This window comes from Lithobates pipiens, unplaced genomic scaffold (assembly GCF_037356315.1).
Source record: "Lithobates pipiens isolate NorthernLeopardFrog02 unplaced genomic scaffold, aLitPip1_a1.2 Scaffold_19, whole genome shotgun sequence".
Taxonomy (NCBI): Eukaryota; Metazoa; Chordata; class Amphibia; order Anura; family Ranidae; genus Lithobates; species Lithobates pipiens.
Window position 1 is genome coordinate 526,901,425 of NW_027507764.1, and position 17,678 is coordinate 526,919,102.

General features: G+C 47.6%; 1 protein-coding gene across 1 annotated transcript in view; it reads right to left on the reverse strand.

The window, feature by feature from the left end:
* SSRP1 (structure specific recognition protein 1) overlaps nt 1-17,678 on the reverse strand; it is a 196,805-nt gene that overhangs the window by 82,475 nt on the left and 96,652 nt on the right. The window contains 1 exon segment of the mRNA XM_077493187.1: nt 3,915-4,136. Within this exon segment, the coding sequence (XP_077349313.1) occupies nt 3,915-4,136 (222 nt within the window).

Below are 17,678 nucleotides of genomic sequence, written 5' to 3' on the forward strand. Positions count from 1 at the left end.
CACCTGAAGGTAGCATAAAATCCAGATAGTTATTATGGTGCTGTGTCTGATGTTTGATAAAGAAAAAGTCACAGCAGCATACCTGGAATTTGCCAGAAGGCACCTGAAGAACGCTGTCCAATTCTCTGGTCTGATGAAACAAGGGATTGAACACTTTGGCCTGAATGTCAAGTGCCATATCTGGAGGAAAATAGGTACAGCTCATCACGTGGCCAACACCATTACTACAGTGAAGCATGGTGGTGACAGCATCATGCTGTGGGGATGTTTTTCAGTGGCAGGAACTGGGAGACTAGTCAGGATCAATTGAAAGATGAATGTAGCGCTGTAAAGAGATATCCTTGATAAAAATCTGCTAAAGAGCACTCAATTCAGACTATGGTGAAAGCTCATCCTCTAACAGGACAACAACCCTAAGCACACAGCCAAGATAACAAAGAATTTGCTACAGGACTCAATGTCCATGAGCAGCCCAGCCAGAGCCCAGACTTCAACCCGATTGAACATCTCTGGAGAGATTTGAAAATGGCTGTGCCCCAATGCTCCCCATCCAACCCAATGGAGCTTGAGAGGTCCTGCAAAGAAGAATGGGAGAAACTGCCCAAAATTAGGTGTGCCAAGCTTGTAGCATCATATTCAAAAAGAATTGAGGCTGCAATTGGTGCCAAATGTGCTTCAAGAAAGTATTGAGCAAAGGCTGTGAATACTTACGTACATGTCATTTTTTTTCCTGTTTATTTTTAATAAATTTACAAAGATTTCAAACAAACTTCTTTCATGTTGTCATGGGGTATTTGTAGAATTTTGAGGAAAATAATGAATTTAATCTATTTTGGAATAAGGCTGCAACATAACAAAATGTGGAAAAAGTTAAAGCGGGGTTCCACCCTAAAGTGGAACTTCCGCTGATCGGAACCCTCCCCCCCTCCGGTGTCACAATTGGCACCTTTCGGGGGGAGGGGGTGCAGATACCCGTCAAAGACAGGTATTTACACCCACTTCCGGGCATAGACTCCCACGGGAGTCTATGCCTCTTCCTGTCCCTGCGCGCCGTCTGCTGGGACACACACGGGTCCCAGAGACAGCGCGGACAATTCCTATTGCGCTGCGCAACTCGCGCATGCGCAGTAGGGAACCAGGAAGTGAAGCCGCAGCGCTTCACTTCCCGATTCCCTCACCTAGAATGGTGACGGCAGCAGCCGAGAGATCGATCTCGGCATCGCTGGACCCCGGGGACAGGTGAGTGTCTATTTATTAAAAGTCAGCAGCTGCAGTATTTGTAGCTGCTGGCTTTTATTTTTTTCCACAGTGCAATCCCGCTTTAAGCGCTGTGAATACTTTCCAGATGCACCGTAAATGTTGAGTCATTCTCTGCCAAAACAAATCCTAAGCACATTGTCTCGGCAACCAGAGAATCCTGTTCCTCTGTACGAACATAAGAGAAAGGTCAGAATTTTCACTTTGAATCTGCCAAATCCCCTCTGTAGTAGTGCAATACTACTGCTAGGAGGCTCAGTTTTTGGAACACTGAGGGATCTGTCAGGATCAAATCATGAGTATGCGTCATGCATTTGGTCCAGACTTTGGCAAAAAAGGCCATAACCACAACCAATAAATGAATGGTCAAGCTCCAGAAAGGCTTTAAAAAAATAAAAATAAAAAGTGCATCAGGCCTTTTATCCACTGGGTCTTTGAAGGCTGGGATAACCTAAACAGGAACTGTAAGGTATCTGTTGAGTAGGAGTGTTGAAAACGATCGCCGAATCGATGCATCGCGATTCTGCCCTGCCGGATTCGGCAATGATGCGGGGAGCCAGAGTAATCGATTATGCATGACGTCGTTTCGGCTCCTCCCCCTTCCCCCCCCATAGCAGTGTCTTTGCACCGATCGGCTGCAGCCTGGTTCTGTTACTCGGCTAATGGATGATTTAACCTTAGCATGCTGCCCCCACCCAGGCTCTCCCCCCTCCTCAGGATTCATAGCTGTGGACACGGGACACCCCTCTCATCTCCCCGATGGGCGGGCGCAGAGCCACACAGAGCTGTGACACAGATCAAAAGCGGTCATCACATCCGTGGGATAGCAGTGGCGGAACAATCAGGGTTTGCCGAAATCTAACTTGAGACTGAGCCCTGGAGATCCTGCACTGTGGGGGAGCCATGCAGTGACAGTTTGAGAAAACACACTGATTTCTCCCGTCCGTAGGACAGGAGAATCAGTCTGTACATTTAGGGGCTAGTGGCTGCAGCTGAGCAGAGTGTCTCCGACACCCGTCTCACACAGCCTAGAGAAGTTCACTCCCCCTCCCAGCAACGGAGATGAACCATGTATTGATTACAGCTGCCCCTCCTCCTCTCTCCCCGTGTCTGCCCTGCCGTCCACTCTCCTATCCCGAGCCATCAGCTGAGAGCGAGAGCGCGAGAGAGAGAGCGCGAGAGAGAGAGCGCGAGAGAGAGAACGCGAGAGAGAGAGCGCGAGAGAGAGAGCGCGAGAGAGAGAGCGCGAGAGAGAGAGCGCGAGAGAGAGAGCGCGAGAGAGAGAGCGCGAGAGAGAGAGCGCGCGCAGATACACATTCCAAGCTGTGTGAACTTCCAGCCTCGTCCTGAATGAGTAAGAACTGCATTTTGCATTAAACATTGATCACTGAACTGATCCATTTTCTCCCTGTCTCCCTCCCCCCACTCTGTTCTTTCAAGATCCAGTAAGCACTAAGGCACTTATGCCCATATATTGATTTATTTTTTTTATGTTTGGTCATTACACTGTAACAAAAAAAATTGATCCAATTCCCCGATCTACACATTCCAGGTGGATGGGGGAATCCTCCGACAGTGGACCAGTGGGCAAACCACCAGGGTTGCTGACCTGTCCTTGACTGTGCTGGTCTCGGTGCCCATGGCAGTAGCAGCACATTAGATTATTAGATTGTGGGTGCGTGTTACACGCCGATCCCCCGCTTATTGTGAGCTTCTTGGCGGCTTTTGGCCACTCTTGACGGCTTTCGGAAAAGCCGAAAGCCCTTGAAAATGCCTGAAAACTGCAGAGAACAGCCAAGAGCTACCGAGTGGCGCCGAGATACACAGGACATCCGCTCTGTATCTTGCCGGTGCCATTTTTAAACTGCAAGCCTGCAGATGGACACTGACAAGGCTGCAATGCAAGGCTGCAAAATGACACCAATAAGGGTGCATTGATGGGCATTTAAATTACGTTTTTTTCCTTAAACTTCCCTCCTAAACTTGGGGTACGTGTTATATGCTGATAAATACGGTAAGTGGGATTATACCCAATTTCTAAAATAAAATAAATAAAGCGGCAAGGCAGAACAGGATTAGAACCTCTGTCCAGGCTCCACTGCATGAAGTTTCTGACGTTCCATCTTATCGTTACATGCCAGACTGTGGGAGCAATAATCTCTAAAGTAAGCAGAAATCCCATCTCTGAAAGCCATCACTCAGTGTCCCAATTAGATTTCCACTCTCCTGTTATGGTGACAACTGTTTAAGGTTAGGTTAAAATTAATGTTGCCCTGAATCCTATGACTATACATTATCAGCTTAACTGGGTAGTCAAGTGGATAGTTTAGACACACTGTAAAATAGCCCTCTCTGGAGACGTTTCTAAGGTGCCTTTCACACGATTGGGTCTGCTTGTCCATTTTTTTTTGCTCACATAACCTCCATCGAAACAAATAGCATTCCCCCCCCCCCCCCCCCAAGCTGTAATGTTCAAGGAATGAAAATTGGTGGCAGGCACATGAAATAAGTCAACAGGTCAGTGTCCATGCATATCTGTTAAAACCTACAAATAGTATCAAGTGTTCACATAAATAGGCTTATAGTATTTACAATATATTGCCCAGTAAGTTCAAATATTTATCATTAGATATAAAAACAGGTTTTCATTCACTGACCTTTCAATGCTGCTAAAGGTATACTGTAAACCTTGTTTGGTCTCTATTTCAAAATCAAAGGATCGTGTTGTTGTGGTTCCACGGGCAAAATTTACACATTGTACCTCATCAAACCGGACATGAACTGGTGGTTTGTGAACATATATAAAACCTCGTTCGAGAGGATATAGCAGGCCTGAGCTGGCTTTGTAAGAACATGTGATGCACTGAGCTCCAGAGTTCCTAGAAAAAAAAAGTTACAATACTGTATTTTAATGTAATTGCAAACACAAAGAAGTATAAAAAGAGCTTTTAATAAGGGTCACACACATATTGATTCCAGTGATCTGATTTTAACAGGAAAGGTTGGTCTTGTGGGATTAGGATCATAAGGGCATATTTAATACAACCGTTTCCTATGTGGCCCATTCACACCACAACAGAGCAAGGATGTGCGGTGCCCTACAAGAAAAAAAAAAACAAAAAAACACAAACGCAGTACATTGCACCGATATATTGGTCGCCATAATTTTGACCAAAAATAGGTTTCTCAGTGTTTTGCCCATAGGAAGGGGGGGGGGGGGGGGGGGGAGGGAGGTACCAATAATGGCATGGTGTGTCCCATAAACTGCAATAAAAAAAAAAAACTTTTGTTTGGGATGTGTTTAGAATTAGACTTCAGGGAGAGGAGTCATTCAAGAGAAGGTCATCTAGGTAACCTGAGATCTTAGAAGAGAAAGAAGAGGTACAATTACCAACATGACAATTTAGAGCAGCGGATAGGCCAAAAGGCAGTGTGATAAACTGGAAGAAACTGTCTCCTACTGCAAATTACAAAAAAAGCGCTGAAGCTGTGGATAAATGGGAATATCTTGGATGTCTATGAATGCCAAGTGTGTTTCAAAACAAACAATAATTGACCATGAGAATTTAAGCCCCATACACACTATCAGATTGTCTGCTGATTTATTCCTTCAGATTTACCAAAACCATATAATATGAGGTCAAACCTTAGGAGTTTCAATGTGTTCAATGTGTACAATCAGGCAGGCCCTTGCACTACATGGTTTTGGTAAATCTGAAAAAAAAAAAATCAGCAGAAAATCTGATAGTGTGTATGGGGCTTAAGACTCCGTTCACACAGGGGCAACTTTGGATCCGACTTCAAGTCGCCCCTAGTCGCGCTATAAGGAAAAAACAATGTAAGTGAATGAGAGCCGTCTTAATTAGGGCTGAAACTAAGCGATTATGAAATTAATAGATTACTATTTTAATAATCGATTAATCGGCCAGTAACAAAGTGGGGATAAAGTTAATGAGTGATGATATTTACCAGATTGACCCTTTAATGGTATATACACAGTATATCTCTTCTAATGGTATATACACAGTATATATCCCCTCTAATATACGCAGTATATTTCTTCTATCTGTTATTCTCAGAGTGGATTTGAGATTTTGCTCCAAAACCATATAGTTGGTTATTTATATTTACGACTGCATATAGAGATATTTAAGAATAAATTGCCTTTTTTTTAAACTTTACATATTAACTAAATTATACACCACACTTTTTATCAAAACAATAAATCGGTCAACTAATCCAGGGGTTGACAAATTTGCTTTGAATTTAGTAGCCAGTTGAAAAAGTTAGGAGCCAGTTTTTTTTTGTTTTTTTTAAGAGTGGTATGGCTTGTCAGCTCCTGGGCCAGTCATTTTCACCCCCTATCCCTAATCCCTATCCCTAACTCACAACGGAGCACCCAGTCAATAACTCCAATGTAACAGGGTTATGGGCTGACCAGAAAGAGTAAGGCTGGCAACAGATGGAACTGGTTGGCTTAGGCAGATGGCACTGGTTTGGGACTGACAGATGGTACTGTTTGCCACTGGCAGGTACGTGGAACTGCCAGATGGCACTGGCAGGTGACACTGGTTGGCATTGGCAGGTGGCGCTGGCACATAGCACTGATTGGCGGGTGGCACTGGCAGGAGATTGGCGGGTGGCACTGGCAGGAGATCGGCGGGTGGCACTGAAACCAAAATCACTGCCTTCAGGATTTCTAAGGGTGCAAATTTTTGATTTCACTCCTCACTACCCATCAGTTTCGAAGGCCATAAAATGCCAAATCGCACAAAACCCCCCCAAATTACCCCATTTTGGAAAGTAGACACCCCAAGCTATTTACTGAGAGGCATGTTGAGTCCATGAAATATTTTATATTTTGCCACAAGTTGCAGGAATCTTACAATTATTATTTTTTTTGCACAAAGTTGTCACTAAATGATATATTGCTCACACATGCTATGAGCATAAGTGAGATTACACCCCAAAATAAATTCTGCTGCTTCTCCCGAGTACGGGGATACCACATGTGGGGGACTTTTTGGGAGTCTAGCCACGTACGGGACCCCGAAAACCAAGCACTGCCTTCCGGATTTAAATATAAAACGCTACCAAAAAAAACTGTTAGCGATCGCAGGGATCAGGCCTGACTGTGCGAACACTGCAGTTATGTGTTTAGTGTTTTGTAAGTGACAGTGATCGATCGATACTGCACTTGGGTGGGCTGGGCGGAGGGGCAAAAACGCAGGTGCCAGCAGGTATCTGGGCTGATCCCGCTAACAATGTGTTTTTTTTGGAACCCTAAACGGCTGGGGACGCTAGTATAGATCTGATCAGATCAGATATTGATCTGTTCAGATTCTATACCACTACGGGAGGTGTATGCTTTGCGCGTGGGTGTTAGCGGTACTGGCACTAACCTAGGGCTGCCTGGGGCGACGCAGACCCTGACCCTAAAACCTAATTCATATCACCCGCTGGGTGATCAGGGGGTTAAACCTTTATTGGGCAATAAATGGTGGGTGCCCTGATGCTATAAAAAGCAAACTAACCAGAGTCACCCGTAACACTTATACGGTGATCACTGGTGAAAGGGTTAACTAGGGGCAATCAGGGGGTTAAAATCTTTATTAGGTAGTATATGGGGGTCCCTGGCGCTATATAAAAACCTGACGGGGAACCTAAATAACTAACTGGCTAACCAGCGTCACCAGTGGCACTTATACAGTGATCGCTGGTGAAGGGGCTAACTAGGGGCAATCAGGGGGGTTAAAACCATTATTGGGTAGTATATCGGGGTACCTAGCGCTATAAAAAACTGGCGGTGAACCTAAAAAAAAATAACTAGCTACTTAGCGGCACCAGCGACACTAATGCAGCGATCAGAAAAACGATCGCTTAGTGATACTGGCAAAAGGGGGTGAAAGGGTTAACTAGGGGCAATCAGGGGGGTTAAAACCATTATTGGGTAGTATATCAGGGTACCTAGCGCTATAAAAACCTGGTGGTGAACCTAAAAAAATAACTAGCTACCTAGCGACACCAGTGACACTAATGCAGCGATCAGAAAAAATGATTGCTTAGTGACATTGGCAAAAGGGGGTGAAAGGGTTAACTCTAAGGGCAATCAGGGGGTTTAACCTTTATTGGGGGGTGGTAGGGGGCTACCCTGGACCCAACACTAACTGCCCTGACAGTTTTTATACTTTTACAACTGACACTAAATGCAGTCATCAGAAAATAAAATGATCACTGCAATCAATGACACTGACTGGGAGGGGGTGATCGGGGGGTTTGTGTGTTTATGTGTGCCTACATGTCAGTGTAGTGTTGGTGCACACCTACTTTCACTCTTCTCCTCGTAGTCCGGTCAAAAAGACCGCCCCGAGGAGAATGACATCACTTCCTCCCTGCCTGTGTTTACTATACACAGCGGGGGAAGCTTCTCATTCGCCAGTGATCGAGAGGGGATGGCCAGAAACCAACGGCCATCCCCTCATCCCGGATCGCTCCTGAAGTGAAACGGACCGCCGCATCCAGCGAGAGGGGGTCCGATCGGACCCCCCACCCGCTGGAAGGCAAGCACGTACATGTACGTGCTTGTGCCTGTACAGGCCATTGTGATGACGTACATTGGCATGTGGCAGTCATTAAGTGGTTAATGTCGGGGGTGGGTGGACCCAGCCGGGGTGTGAAACTGACAAGTGACAGAGAGGCAGATCTGTCAGATTTGAGCTTGATGTCGGGGTGGGCGGGACTCAGCAGCTCAAACATAAGCCAACGATTGGGATGCTTAAGAAAAGGGGCGGGCCACATACAAGTAGCGGCCTGCCCAGATCCCATTGGCTGGCGATGGCTCATTGATAGCTACTGGGTCCCGCCCACCCCCGAAATCAAGCTGAAATCTGACAGATCCTCCTCTCTTAGTTTTACACACTTAGCGTGGCGCTTGATGCTTGCCAGAGCCACTGAGTGTGGAGGAGGGAGGACGACGGCAGTCACTGTTAATGAGCTGCATGTCTGGGGCATCGATAGCGAGTGGGCTGGTGGCAGCTTAGGCGCCAGGTTGCGATTTCTGGTCGCGTTGGCAACCTGGCGCCTGGGGTTTGTCGAGCCCTGAACTAATAGATTATGAAAATAATTGTTAGTTGCAGCCCTAGTCTTAATGCACACTACTGAAGTCGCTCTGACTTCAGAAAAGGTTCCTGTACTATTTCAATCCGACTTCTACCCATTGATTTCAATGGAAGTTACCTCCAAGACGGATCTCCCTCTCTCACAGAATAATCAGCTAGAGGGGGAACTCCACGCCAATTTAAAAAAAACGGCATGGGTTTCCCCTCCGGGAGCATACCAGGCCTTAAGGTCTGGTATGGATTTTAAGGGGAACCCCCCCCCAAGCCAAAAAAACTGCGTGGCACCCCCAAGATCCATACCAGACCCTTATCCGAGCAGACAGCCTGACCGGTCAGGAAAGGGGGTGGAAGTGAGCAACCCTATGAGAATGAGTAAGGAGTACATCGTACCCCTACCCTTTCACCTGGGGGGAAAAAAAACAAAAACAAAAAAAAAAACAAAAAAACAACAACAACTCTGTTCTCTCTGCTCTGTTCGGCGCCTTCTCCCAGGCTCCTCCGCTATCTACTTGCAGCTCTTTTACTAGCGGAGGGGCCTGGTCTCCTCCACCCTTCTTCCCTCTTCCGATGACACAACGCTCTCTCCCGCTGAAATGCAGTGTGCGTCGAGCCTTATATAGGTATGGGGCATGGTCACACAGTGACCCCGCCCCTTATGACGTCACAGTCCCAGCATGCCCCGGGACTTGGCATCATAAAGGGGTGGGGGTCATAGTGTGACATCACCCGGTAACCACGCCCCATACCTATATAAGTCATCGCACTCCGCATTTCAGCGGGAGAGAGCATTGTGTCAACATCGGAAGAAGAAAACAGAGAAGAGGGAAGGAGGACAGACCGGCTCCTCCCGGGAGAAGAGGCCGGACAGCGGGAGAAGAGGCTGAACAGAGCGGAGAAAGCAGAAGAAGACCCCCGAAGTCGGAAGAAGACCCCCGGAGCCGATTAATAAATTACTTTAACCACTTGCTTACTGGGCACTTAAACACCCTTCCTGCCCAGACCAATTTTCAGCTTTCAGTGCTCTCACATTTTGAATGACAATTACTCACTCATGCAACACTGTACCCATATGAATTTTTTGTCCTTTTTTTCCCCCACAAATAGAGCTTTCTTTTGGTGGTATTTGATCACCTCTGGGGTTTTTATTTTTTTGCGCTATAAATGAAAAAAGACCGAAAATTTTGAAAAAAAAAAACGCATATTTCTTTGTTTCTGTGACAAAATTATGCAAATTATTAATTTTTCTTCATAAATTTTGGCCACAATTTATACTGCTACATGTCTGTGGTAAAAATAACCCAAATTTGTGGATATTATTTGGTCTTTCTGAAAGTTAGAGAGTTTACAAGCTGTGGTGCGAATCGCACAAAACTGATCACATCTGATGTACTGGTGGCCTATCTCACTTCTTGTGACCCGAACAACCCAGGAAAGTACAAATATCCCCCAAATGACCCCTTTTTGGAAAGTAGACATTCCAAGGTATTTAGTAAGAGGCATGGTGAGCTTTTTGATGTTGTCATTTTTTCCCACAATTCTTTGCAAAATTAAGATTTTTCATTTTTTTTCCACAAAATTGTAATAGGTTATTTCTCTCACGTGGCATGTGTATACCACAAATGACACCCCCAAAAAAATTCTGCTACTCCTCCTGAGTATTACAATACCACATGTGTTGGACTTTTTCACAGCCTGGCCACATAGAGAGGCCCAACATGCAGGGAGCGCCATCAGGTGTTCTAGGAGCATAAATTACACATCTAACTTGTTGACTACCTATTACACTTTTGAAGGCCCTTGAGCAATAGGACAATGGCACGTGGGGACAGATGGCATTAACAGGTGGCACTGGGGGAGCATGGGACTTTTATTTTTTTTATTTTCACACTTACGGCCGCTGCAGCCGTTTGTTCATCTCTCCCCTCTCACACGCTGTCTGTGTGAGGAGGGAGAGCGGCGCTGAGAGATGATCTCATATGTTTACATATGAGATAGTCTCACATTGGACATGCCGATCGCGCTGTAAACGGCCGCTGTGATTGGCCGTTTACAGCGATCAGTGTTTGCCTGTCTCCGGGGGACACGGCAAACAAAACTTCCCTGATGCATGCCCTTGGCGGGGTGCATTGCAGAAGTAAACACCAGGGCGTCCAGGGACGGCCTCCCGGACGAAAGCACCTGCTCTATAGCCGTAATTCGGCTATAGGGCGGGCGGGAAGAGGTTAAAAACCTGTGTTGTGTTTTTTTTTGTTTTATTGACTTTTCCCCAGGTGAATGGGTAGGGGTATGATGTACCCCTTACTCATTCTCAAAGGGAAGGGGGCCAGGATCTGGGGGACCCCTTATTAAAAGGGGGCTCTCGGATTCCAATAAGCCCCCTGCCCGCAGACCCCGACAACCAACGGCCAGGGTTGTCGGGAAGAGGCCCTTGTCCTCATCAACATGGGGACAAGGTTCTTTAGGGTGGGGAGGCCGCAGGGCGCCCCCCTTCCCCAAAGCACCCAACCCCCATGTTGAGGACATGCGGCCTGGTATGGTTCGGGAGGAGGGGGCGCTCCCTTGTCCCCACCCCCTTTCCTGACCGGCTGCGTTGCGTGCTCAGATAAAAGTCTGGTATGGATTTTGGGGGGGCCCCATGCTGTTTTTCACCCCATGCCAGTTTTTTATTTAATATTTGGCGTGGAGTTCCCCCTCGAGAGCCGATTATTCCCTGTCGCCCCAAGTCATGTTGAAGTCACTCCAAGTCGCGCTGTTTTTCACACTCAAGTCGTGTCCAAGTTGCCTCCAAAAGTCGCGCTGGAAGTCACATTGCCCCTGTGTGAATGGACTCTTAACGAAAAATTTTGAATTTTAAGGCATTTGTTTAGAGAGCCATGATAGGATGAACACCCTTTCAAAGAGTCCTTTGACCTGTTATTGGAACAACCACTCCCTGGAACAAGAGATAACTGTGGAAGAAGAATCATTCTTCCTGTAACAGCTTTAAGGAATTTGTCAAGTGCCTCAAAGATGTTCTCCTTCAAAGGGCATAGATGCGAGGCATATTTCAATGGCAGCTGGTCAACTACTAGAGCATCAAAACAAAACAGCAAGGCAAACTGCTTAACCACCTCGCGCCCACCCTATAGCCGAATGACGGCCGTAGAGCAGGTGCTTTCATCTGGGAGGCCGTCCCTGGACGTCCTAATGTTTACTTCCGCAATGCGCGCCGCCGCGGGCGCGCATCGCGGAAGTTCTGTGTTCGCCGTGTCCCTCGGGGACAGGCAAACACAGATCGCTGTAAACGGCCAATCACAGCGGCCGTTTACAGCGCGATCGGCGTGTTCAATGGAAGATGATCTCATATGTAAACATACGAGATCATCTCTCAGCGCCGCTCTCCCTCCTCGCACAGAGTGTGAGAGGGGAGAAATGAACAGCTGCAGCGGCAGCCGTTCTGCTTTGATTTGATAAAAAAAAAAAAAAAAAGTGCCATCCTCCCCCAGCAGTGCCACCCGCCCCCAGTGCCACGTAGTGCCATCTGTCATCAGTGCCACCTGTCATCAGTGCCACGTATCAGTGTCACGTGCCATCTGTTGTCAGTGTCACGCGCCATCGGTGCCATGTATTAGTGCCATCTGTCATCCGCGGCACGTATTAGTGCCACGTGTCATCAGTGCCATCTGTCATCAGTGTCACGTGTCATTGTCATCAGTGTCACGTGTCATTGTCCTGGTGCTTCAAAAGTGTAATAAATAGTCAACAAGTTAGATGTGTAATTTATGTTCCTAGAACACATGATGGGCCTCTCTATGTGGCCAGGCTGTGAAAAAGTCCCACACATGTGGTATTGTAATACACAGGAGTAGCAGAATTTTTTGGGGGGGTGTCATTTGTGGTATACACATGCCACGTGAGAGAAATAACCTATTACAATTTTGTGGAAAAAAAATGAAAAAGACCAAGTTAGACTTACCGGTAACTTGTTTTCCAGAAGTCTTTCAGGACAGCACCTGAGAGATAGCGACTCCACCCTCCTCGTTAGGAAACACCTTCTTCCTCCAGACTTTAAAGGGAGGCGCCTCCCTACCACACATCAGTTGTAGAAGAGAACCTCCGGCCCCGGCTGGAACACATAAACACATACGTTAGTCACAGTGTAGCATAATATAATACCATAGGGCGGGATGCTTGCTGTCCTGAAAGACTTCTGGAAAACAAGTTACCGGTAAGTCTAACTTGGTCTTTCCCAAGGCGTCTTTCAGGACAGCACCTGAGAGGATAACAGAGACTTACCCCTTAGGGCGGGACAACAGCTTGCAGGACCTTTCTGCCAAACGCCTGATCGCTGGCAGAAGTGAGATCCAGTCTATAATGTTTCACAAATGTGTGAAAACTCGACCATGTCGCCGCCTTGCAGATCTGCTCAGGGGTGGCACCAGCTCTCTCTGCCCACGTAGACGCCAGAGCTCTGGTTGAGTGTGCACAAATTCCTGCTGGAGGAGATAACCCTGCCTGGGAATATGCCTCCGAGATAGCTAATTTCAGCCATCTAGCTAAAGTAACTTTAGAAGCCTGAAAACCCTTTTTTCTTCCTGAGAAGAGTACAAATAGTGAATCTGAACGCCTGAAGGACTCCGTCCTTTCTAAATAACTCAGCAGAGTCCTCCTGACGTCCAAAGTATGGAAAGAAGTCTCCTTATTCCCTTTGGGGTTAACACAAAACGTTGGCAGTACTATGTCCTGTATACGGTTCTGAACTGAAGCTACCTTCGGTAAGAATTTTGCATCTGTTCTAAGAATAACTATCAGAAAAAATGGAAAGATATGGTTCTTTAATTGACAGAGCATTTAGCTCACTGATCCTGCGTGCAGAGACAATGGCAATCAGAAACACGGTTTTTAATGTGAGAAACCTAAGGGAAGCCTCCACAAGAGGCTCAAAAGGCCCTTTTGTTAGAGACTGTAGGACTACCGACAAATCCCATCTAGGAAAAACCTTAACAGGAGCTGGCCTAGATCTTTTAAGAGCTCTAAAGAATCTGATCACCAGCGGATCTGAGGCCACAGATTTTTCTAAGAAAACTGTCAGGGCTGCTACCTGCACCCTCAGGGTACTAACTGCCAGTCCCTTGTCTGCTCCATCCTGTAAAAACTCCAAGATGGAGACAAGGCTCCCTGTCACCTGGTCGGTTGACAAACACCAAGTTTTATAATGCTTCCAGACCTTAGAATAAATGGCCCTCGTAACCCTTTTCCTACTTGCTAAAAGGGTCGAGATCAAACGGTTGGAAAACCCCTTGCTCCTAAGGAGCTGCCTTTCAGAAACCAGGCCGTGAGGGCCAGACTGGCCACTCCTGGATGGTTCACTGGGCCCTGCAACAACAGATCGTGTCTGAGGGGCAGACGCCAACAAGGCTTGATTGCCAGGCCTAGAACTGTCGAAAACCAGGCCCTTTTTGGCCAAAAGGGCGTGATTAGAATAACTGGCACCCTCTCCCTCTGAATTTTTCTCAAAATTAACGGGATTAACTGAAATGGGGGGAAAGCATAGCAAAGACGAAATTCCCATGGATAAGCTAGCGCATCCGTGCCCAGCGAGCCATCGCGACTGTCCAGGGAAAAGAACTGGGGAACCTGGGCGTTCACCCTTGAGGCGAACAGGTCCACCTCTGGAAAACCCCATTTTCCGGCAATCATTGTGAATACCTCCGGGTTTAGAGACCATTCCGCTTCCCGAATAGCGTTTCTGCTTAGGAAGTCCGCTACCCTGTTTAGATCCCCTTTTAGGTGGACTGCTGATAGGGATAACAAATGTCTTTCGCCCACCGAAGAATCTCCATGGCCAGTACCTGAAGCGACCTGCTTCTTGTACCCCCCTGTCTGTTTAAATAAGCCACTGCCGTGGCATTGTCTGTTAGGACCTGGACGTGATGGGACTGAAGCTCCTGAACAAACAACTCCAGAGCTAAGGCAATCGCCTTGAGCTCCCTCCAGTTTGAGGACCTTATTGTCTCCTCTTTGGCCCAGGACCCCTGAGCGAAACGTGTTCCTAGATGGGCTCCCCACCCCCAGGAACTGGCGTCCGTTGTTAGTCTTTTCCCGACTGGAAAAGCCCAGACTAACCCTTCCGATAAGACCTCCTGTCTTTTCCACCACCATAGGGACCTTTTTACCTGGGTTGACACTCTCACCTCTGCCTCTAGGGATGCCACTGTGTGATCCCAAGATTTTAGAAGGAAAGCCTGCAGACACCTGAAATGCATTCTTGCCCACTGGACTGCTGGCATTGCTGAAGTCAGAACCCCCAAAGCTGACATAACCTGTCTTACCGTCAGATTTTGGCTGGTCTGTAATAAAGACACTGCACCGGAAATCCTGTCCTTTTTGTCTAAGGGAAGGAAGATTTTTTGCTCCACCGAATTTATTAGAAAACCTAAAAACCGAATCTCCTGAGATGGGTTTAGGGACGACTTTTGGAGGTTCAAAATCCAACCCAACGCCTCCAGATGGCTGCGAGCTTTGCCTAGATTGGTCTGCAATTCCTCGCTGGATGGGGCGAAAAACAGCAGATCGTCTAAATAAGGAATAACTGCGATTCCCTGAAGACGCAGTGGCGCTAAAGCTTCTGCCATTATTTTGGTAAAAATTCGGGGAGATGATGACAGGCCGAAGGGTAGGGCCCTGAACTGGAGATGATGAACCATACCCCCCAACCTCACCGCCAGCCTGAGAAACTTCTGAGACTGGGGAGAGATCGGAACATGTAGGTATGCGTCTTTTAAATCTACTGACGCCATAAAACATCCTGGCGTCAACAGATTTCTGACCGAAAAAATTGAGTCCATTTTGAACTTCCTGTACCTTATGGACTCGTTTAAAGGTTTTAGGTTGAGAATCAACCGAAACTTCCCTGTCGGTTTCTTTACTAGGAAAACATGGGAATAAAACCCCTCCTGCTGTTCTTGCAGGGGTACCTGTACTACTACGCCCTGTTGCATCAGTTCCTCTAGAGAGGACTTCATGGCCAGGGCCCTTACTGGATCCCGCGGGGTGTTGGTAATCAGGAACCTTTTTGGGGGGTCGTTGACAAACTCGAGTGAGTAACCCTGCGCGAGAGTGGTCAGGATAAACTGATTTGAAGTTATCCCTGACCACTGCGGAAGAAATTCTTGTAGTCTTCCGCCCACCCGCAGAGACGAGTCATTGCGATTTTTCGGCCTGTGTAGGAGGACGGAAGAGAATTCCGCCTCTACCCTTCGGCTTCGGGGCGGACCAACTTTTCCTTCTCCCCTGCAACTTGCTGTCCTGATCCTGAGTTTTTTGAGGTCGAAAAAGACGTTTTGGTACCTGCTTTTTCTTTTTGACCGGAAAGGATCTCTTTTTATCGGCTGTCCTGTCAAGAATATTATCGAGGTCAGAGCCGAAGAGCAAGTCTCCTGAAAAGGGTAACCCACACAGCTTATTCTTTGAAGCCGAGTCACCCGGCCAGGTTTTAAGCCATAAGGCTCTTCTTGCAGCATTAGTTAGAGCTGCTGACCTGGCCGATATCTTAATTGCCTCAGCTGAGGCATCTGCAACATAGGCCACTGCCGTAATCAGGGTAGGAAAAGAATCTAAGATTTCCTGTTTAGGGGAATCTGCAGCTATATGTGACTTTAACTGGTTAATCCAGTATTCTAAATTTCTGGCTACACACGTTGTGGCCATTGCTGGTTTTAAATTGCTCATAACTGATTGCCATGATCTCTTGAGCAAAAGATCCATGCGTTTGTCCATCGGATCTTTCAAAACTCCCATATCCTCAAAGGACAGATCTGTGGACCTTGAAACCTGGGAAAAGGCGGCATCCAGTCTGGGCACCTTGTTCCATACTGCTGCAGGGTCCTCCTCGAAAGGAAAACGCCTTTTGTGGGCTTTGGAGAAAAAGGGCTTTTTCTCTGGATCCTGCCATTCTTTCCTAATGGCCTCAGAGATAACCGGATGAACTGGGAATGTTCGGCCCTTAGGCTCATCCAACCCAGCATACATGCGGTCATGGAGTGATAATTCCTTTTTCTCCTCACTTAAACCAAGCGTAGCATGAATGGCTTTAAGGAGCCCATCGACCTCTTCAAGGGACAGTTTGAATTTAGAGGGGGCTACCTCAGAATCCTCCAACTCCTCTTCCGAATCTTTAACGGAAAGAGCAGTGGACTGCTTTTCCCTATCTGAAGGGTCTTCAGGCAGAGATTCTAACACCGGGATTGAGAGAGACCCCTGGGAAGTCTCTGAAGTGGAAGGCTGACTAGCAGCCGGGTTTGCTAGTGAGTCACGAAAATTCTGGATCGTGGCGTACAGCTCCTTCTTTACAGAGGCCACCAGATCCTCACATACAGAGGCAGATTCCTCCTTAACTAAAGAAGTAATGCAGGGACTGCATAAGGTTTTCTTCCAATTTTCTCCCAGCTTGGCCCTGCAAGAAGGACATCTTTTCTTTGGGTCAGAGCTCTTAGCCTATGAAGAAAAAGACAAAAAAGGAAAAAAAAACAGGGAACCCTTAGTGAGACCCAGTCTCAGCTTTGATAGGGATCACCACACAGGTGCACTGAGAAGAAACCAGTCAGCTTCTAGTGCCCAGACAGGCCCCTTGCCACCAGGGGGGAAAAAAAGGAGAGAGCGAGACCAAACGCCAGGAAATAGAAAAAGAAAGGCAGACTTTAACTGCTGCCTCTTACCTGGGCTTTGCTGGTGCCTGTGCCTGTCCCCACCGCTGCAGACGCTGAATCTTCCATAACAGCTGTGCAGAGATCCACTTGTGGCTAAACGCCGCCTCCGGAGTCACGCCGTGCAGCTGCACCGGACCGGAAGCGGAAATAGGCACCAGCACCTGTCCTCCCTCCTCCCCCCTGCGTCCACGCCGGAAACGACGTTTCAGCTGACCCGATGACCCGCTCTGTCACTTCCGGCGCGACCGCCGAAAAAACCATGGCGGCGGCACACGCACGCCGCCGCGCCTACGAACGTGCGGGCCACCGAGTCTTCGGCTCTCTCCGAGCACAAGAGGGGAAGAGGAGCCCGCTTGCTACCGCTGACGAGGCGTGGGTAGGTCGGGAGGACAGCGGGTCTCTAAAGGAGGAAAAAAAGGGAAAGAAGCCTAGTCCCTCAGGAACACCTAAGAGAAACAGACTCCCTCCCAAAAGGTGTTCCCTCCGGGCCGGAGGAAACACAAAAACTGATGTGTGGTAGGGAGGCGCCTCCCTTTAAAGTCTGGAGGAAGAAGGTGTTTCCTAACGAGGAGGGTGGAGTCGCTATCTCTCAGGTGCTGTCCTGAAAGACGCCTTG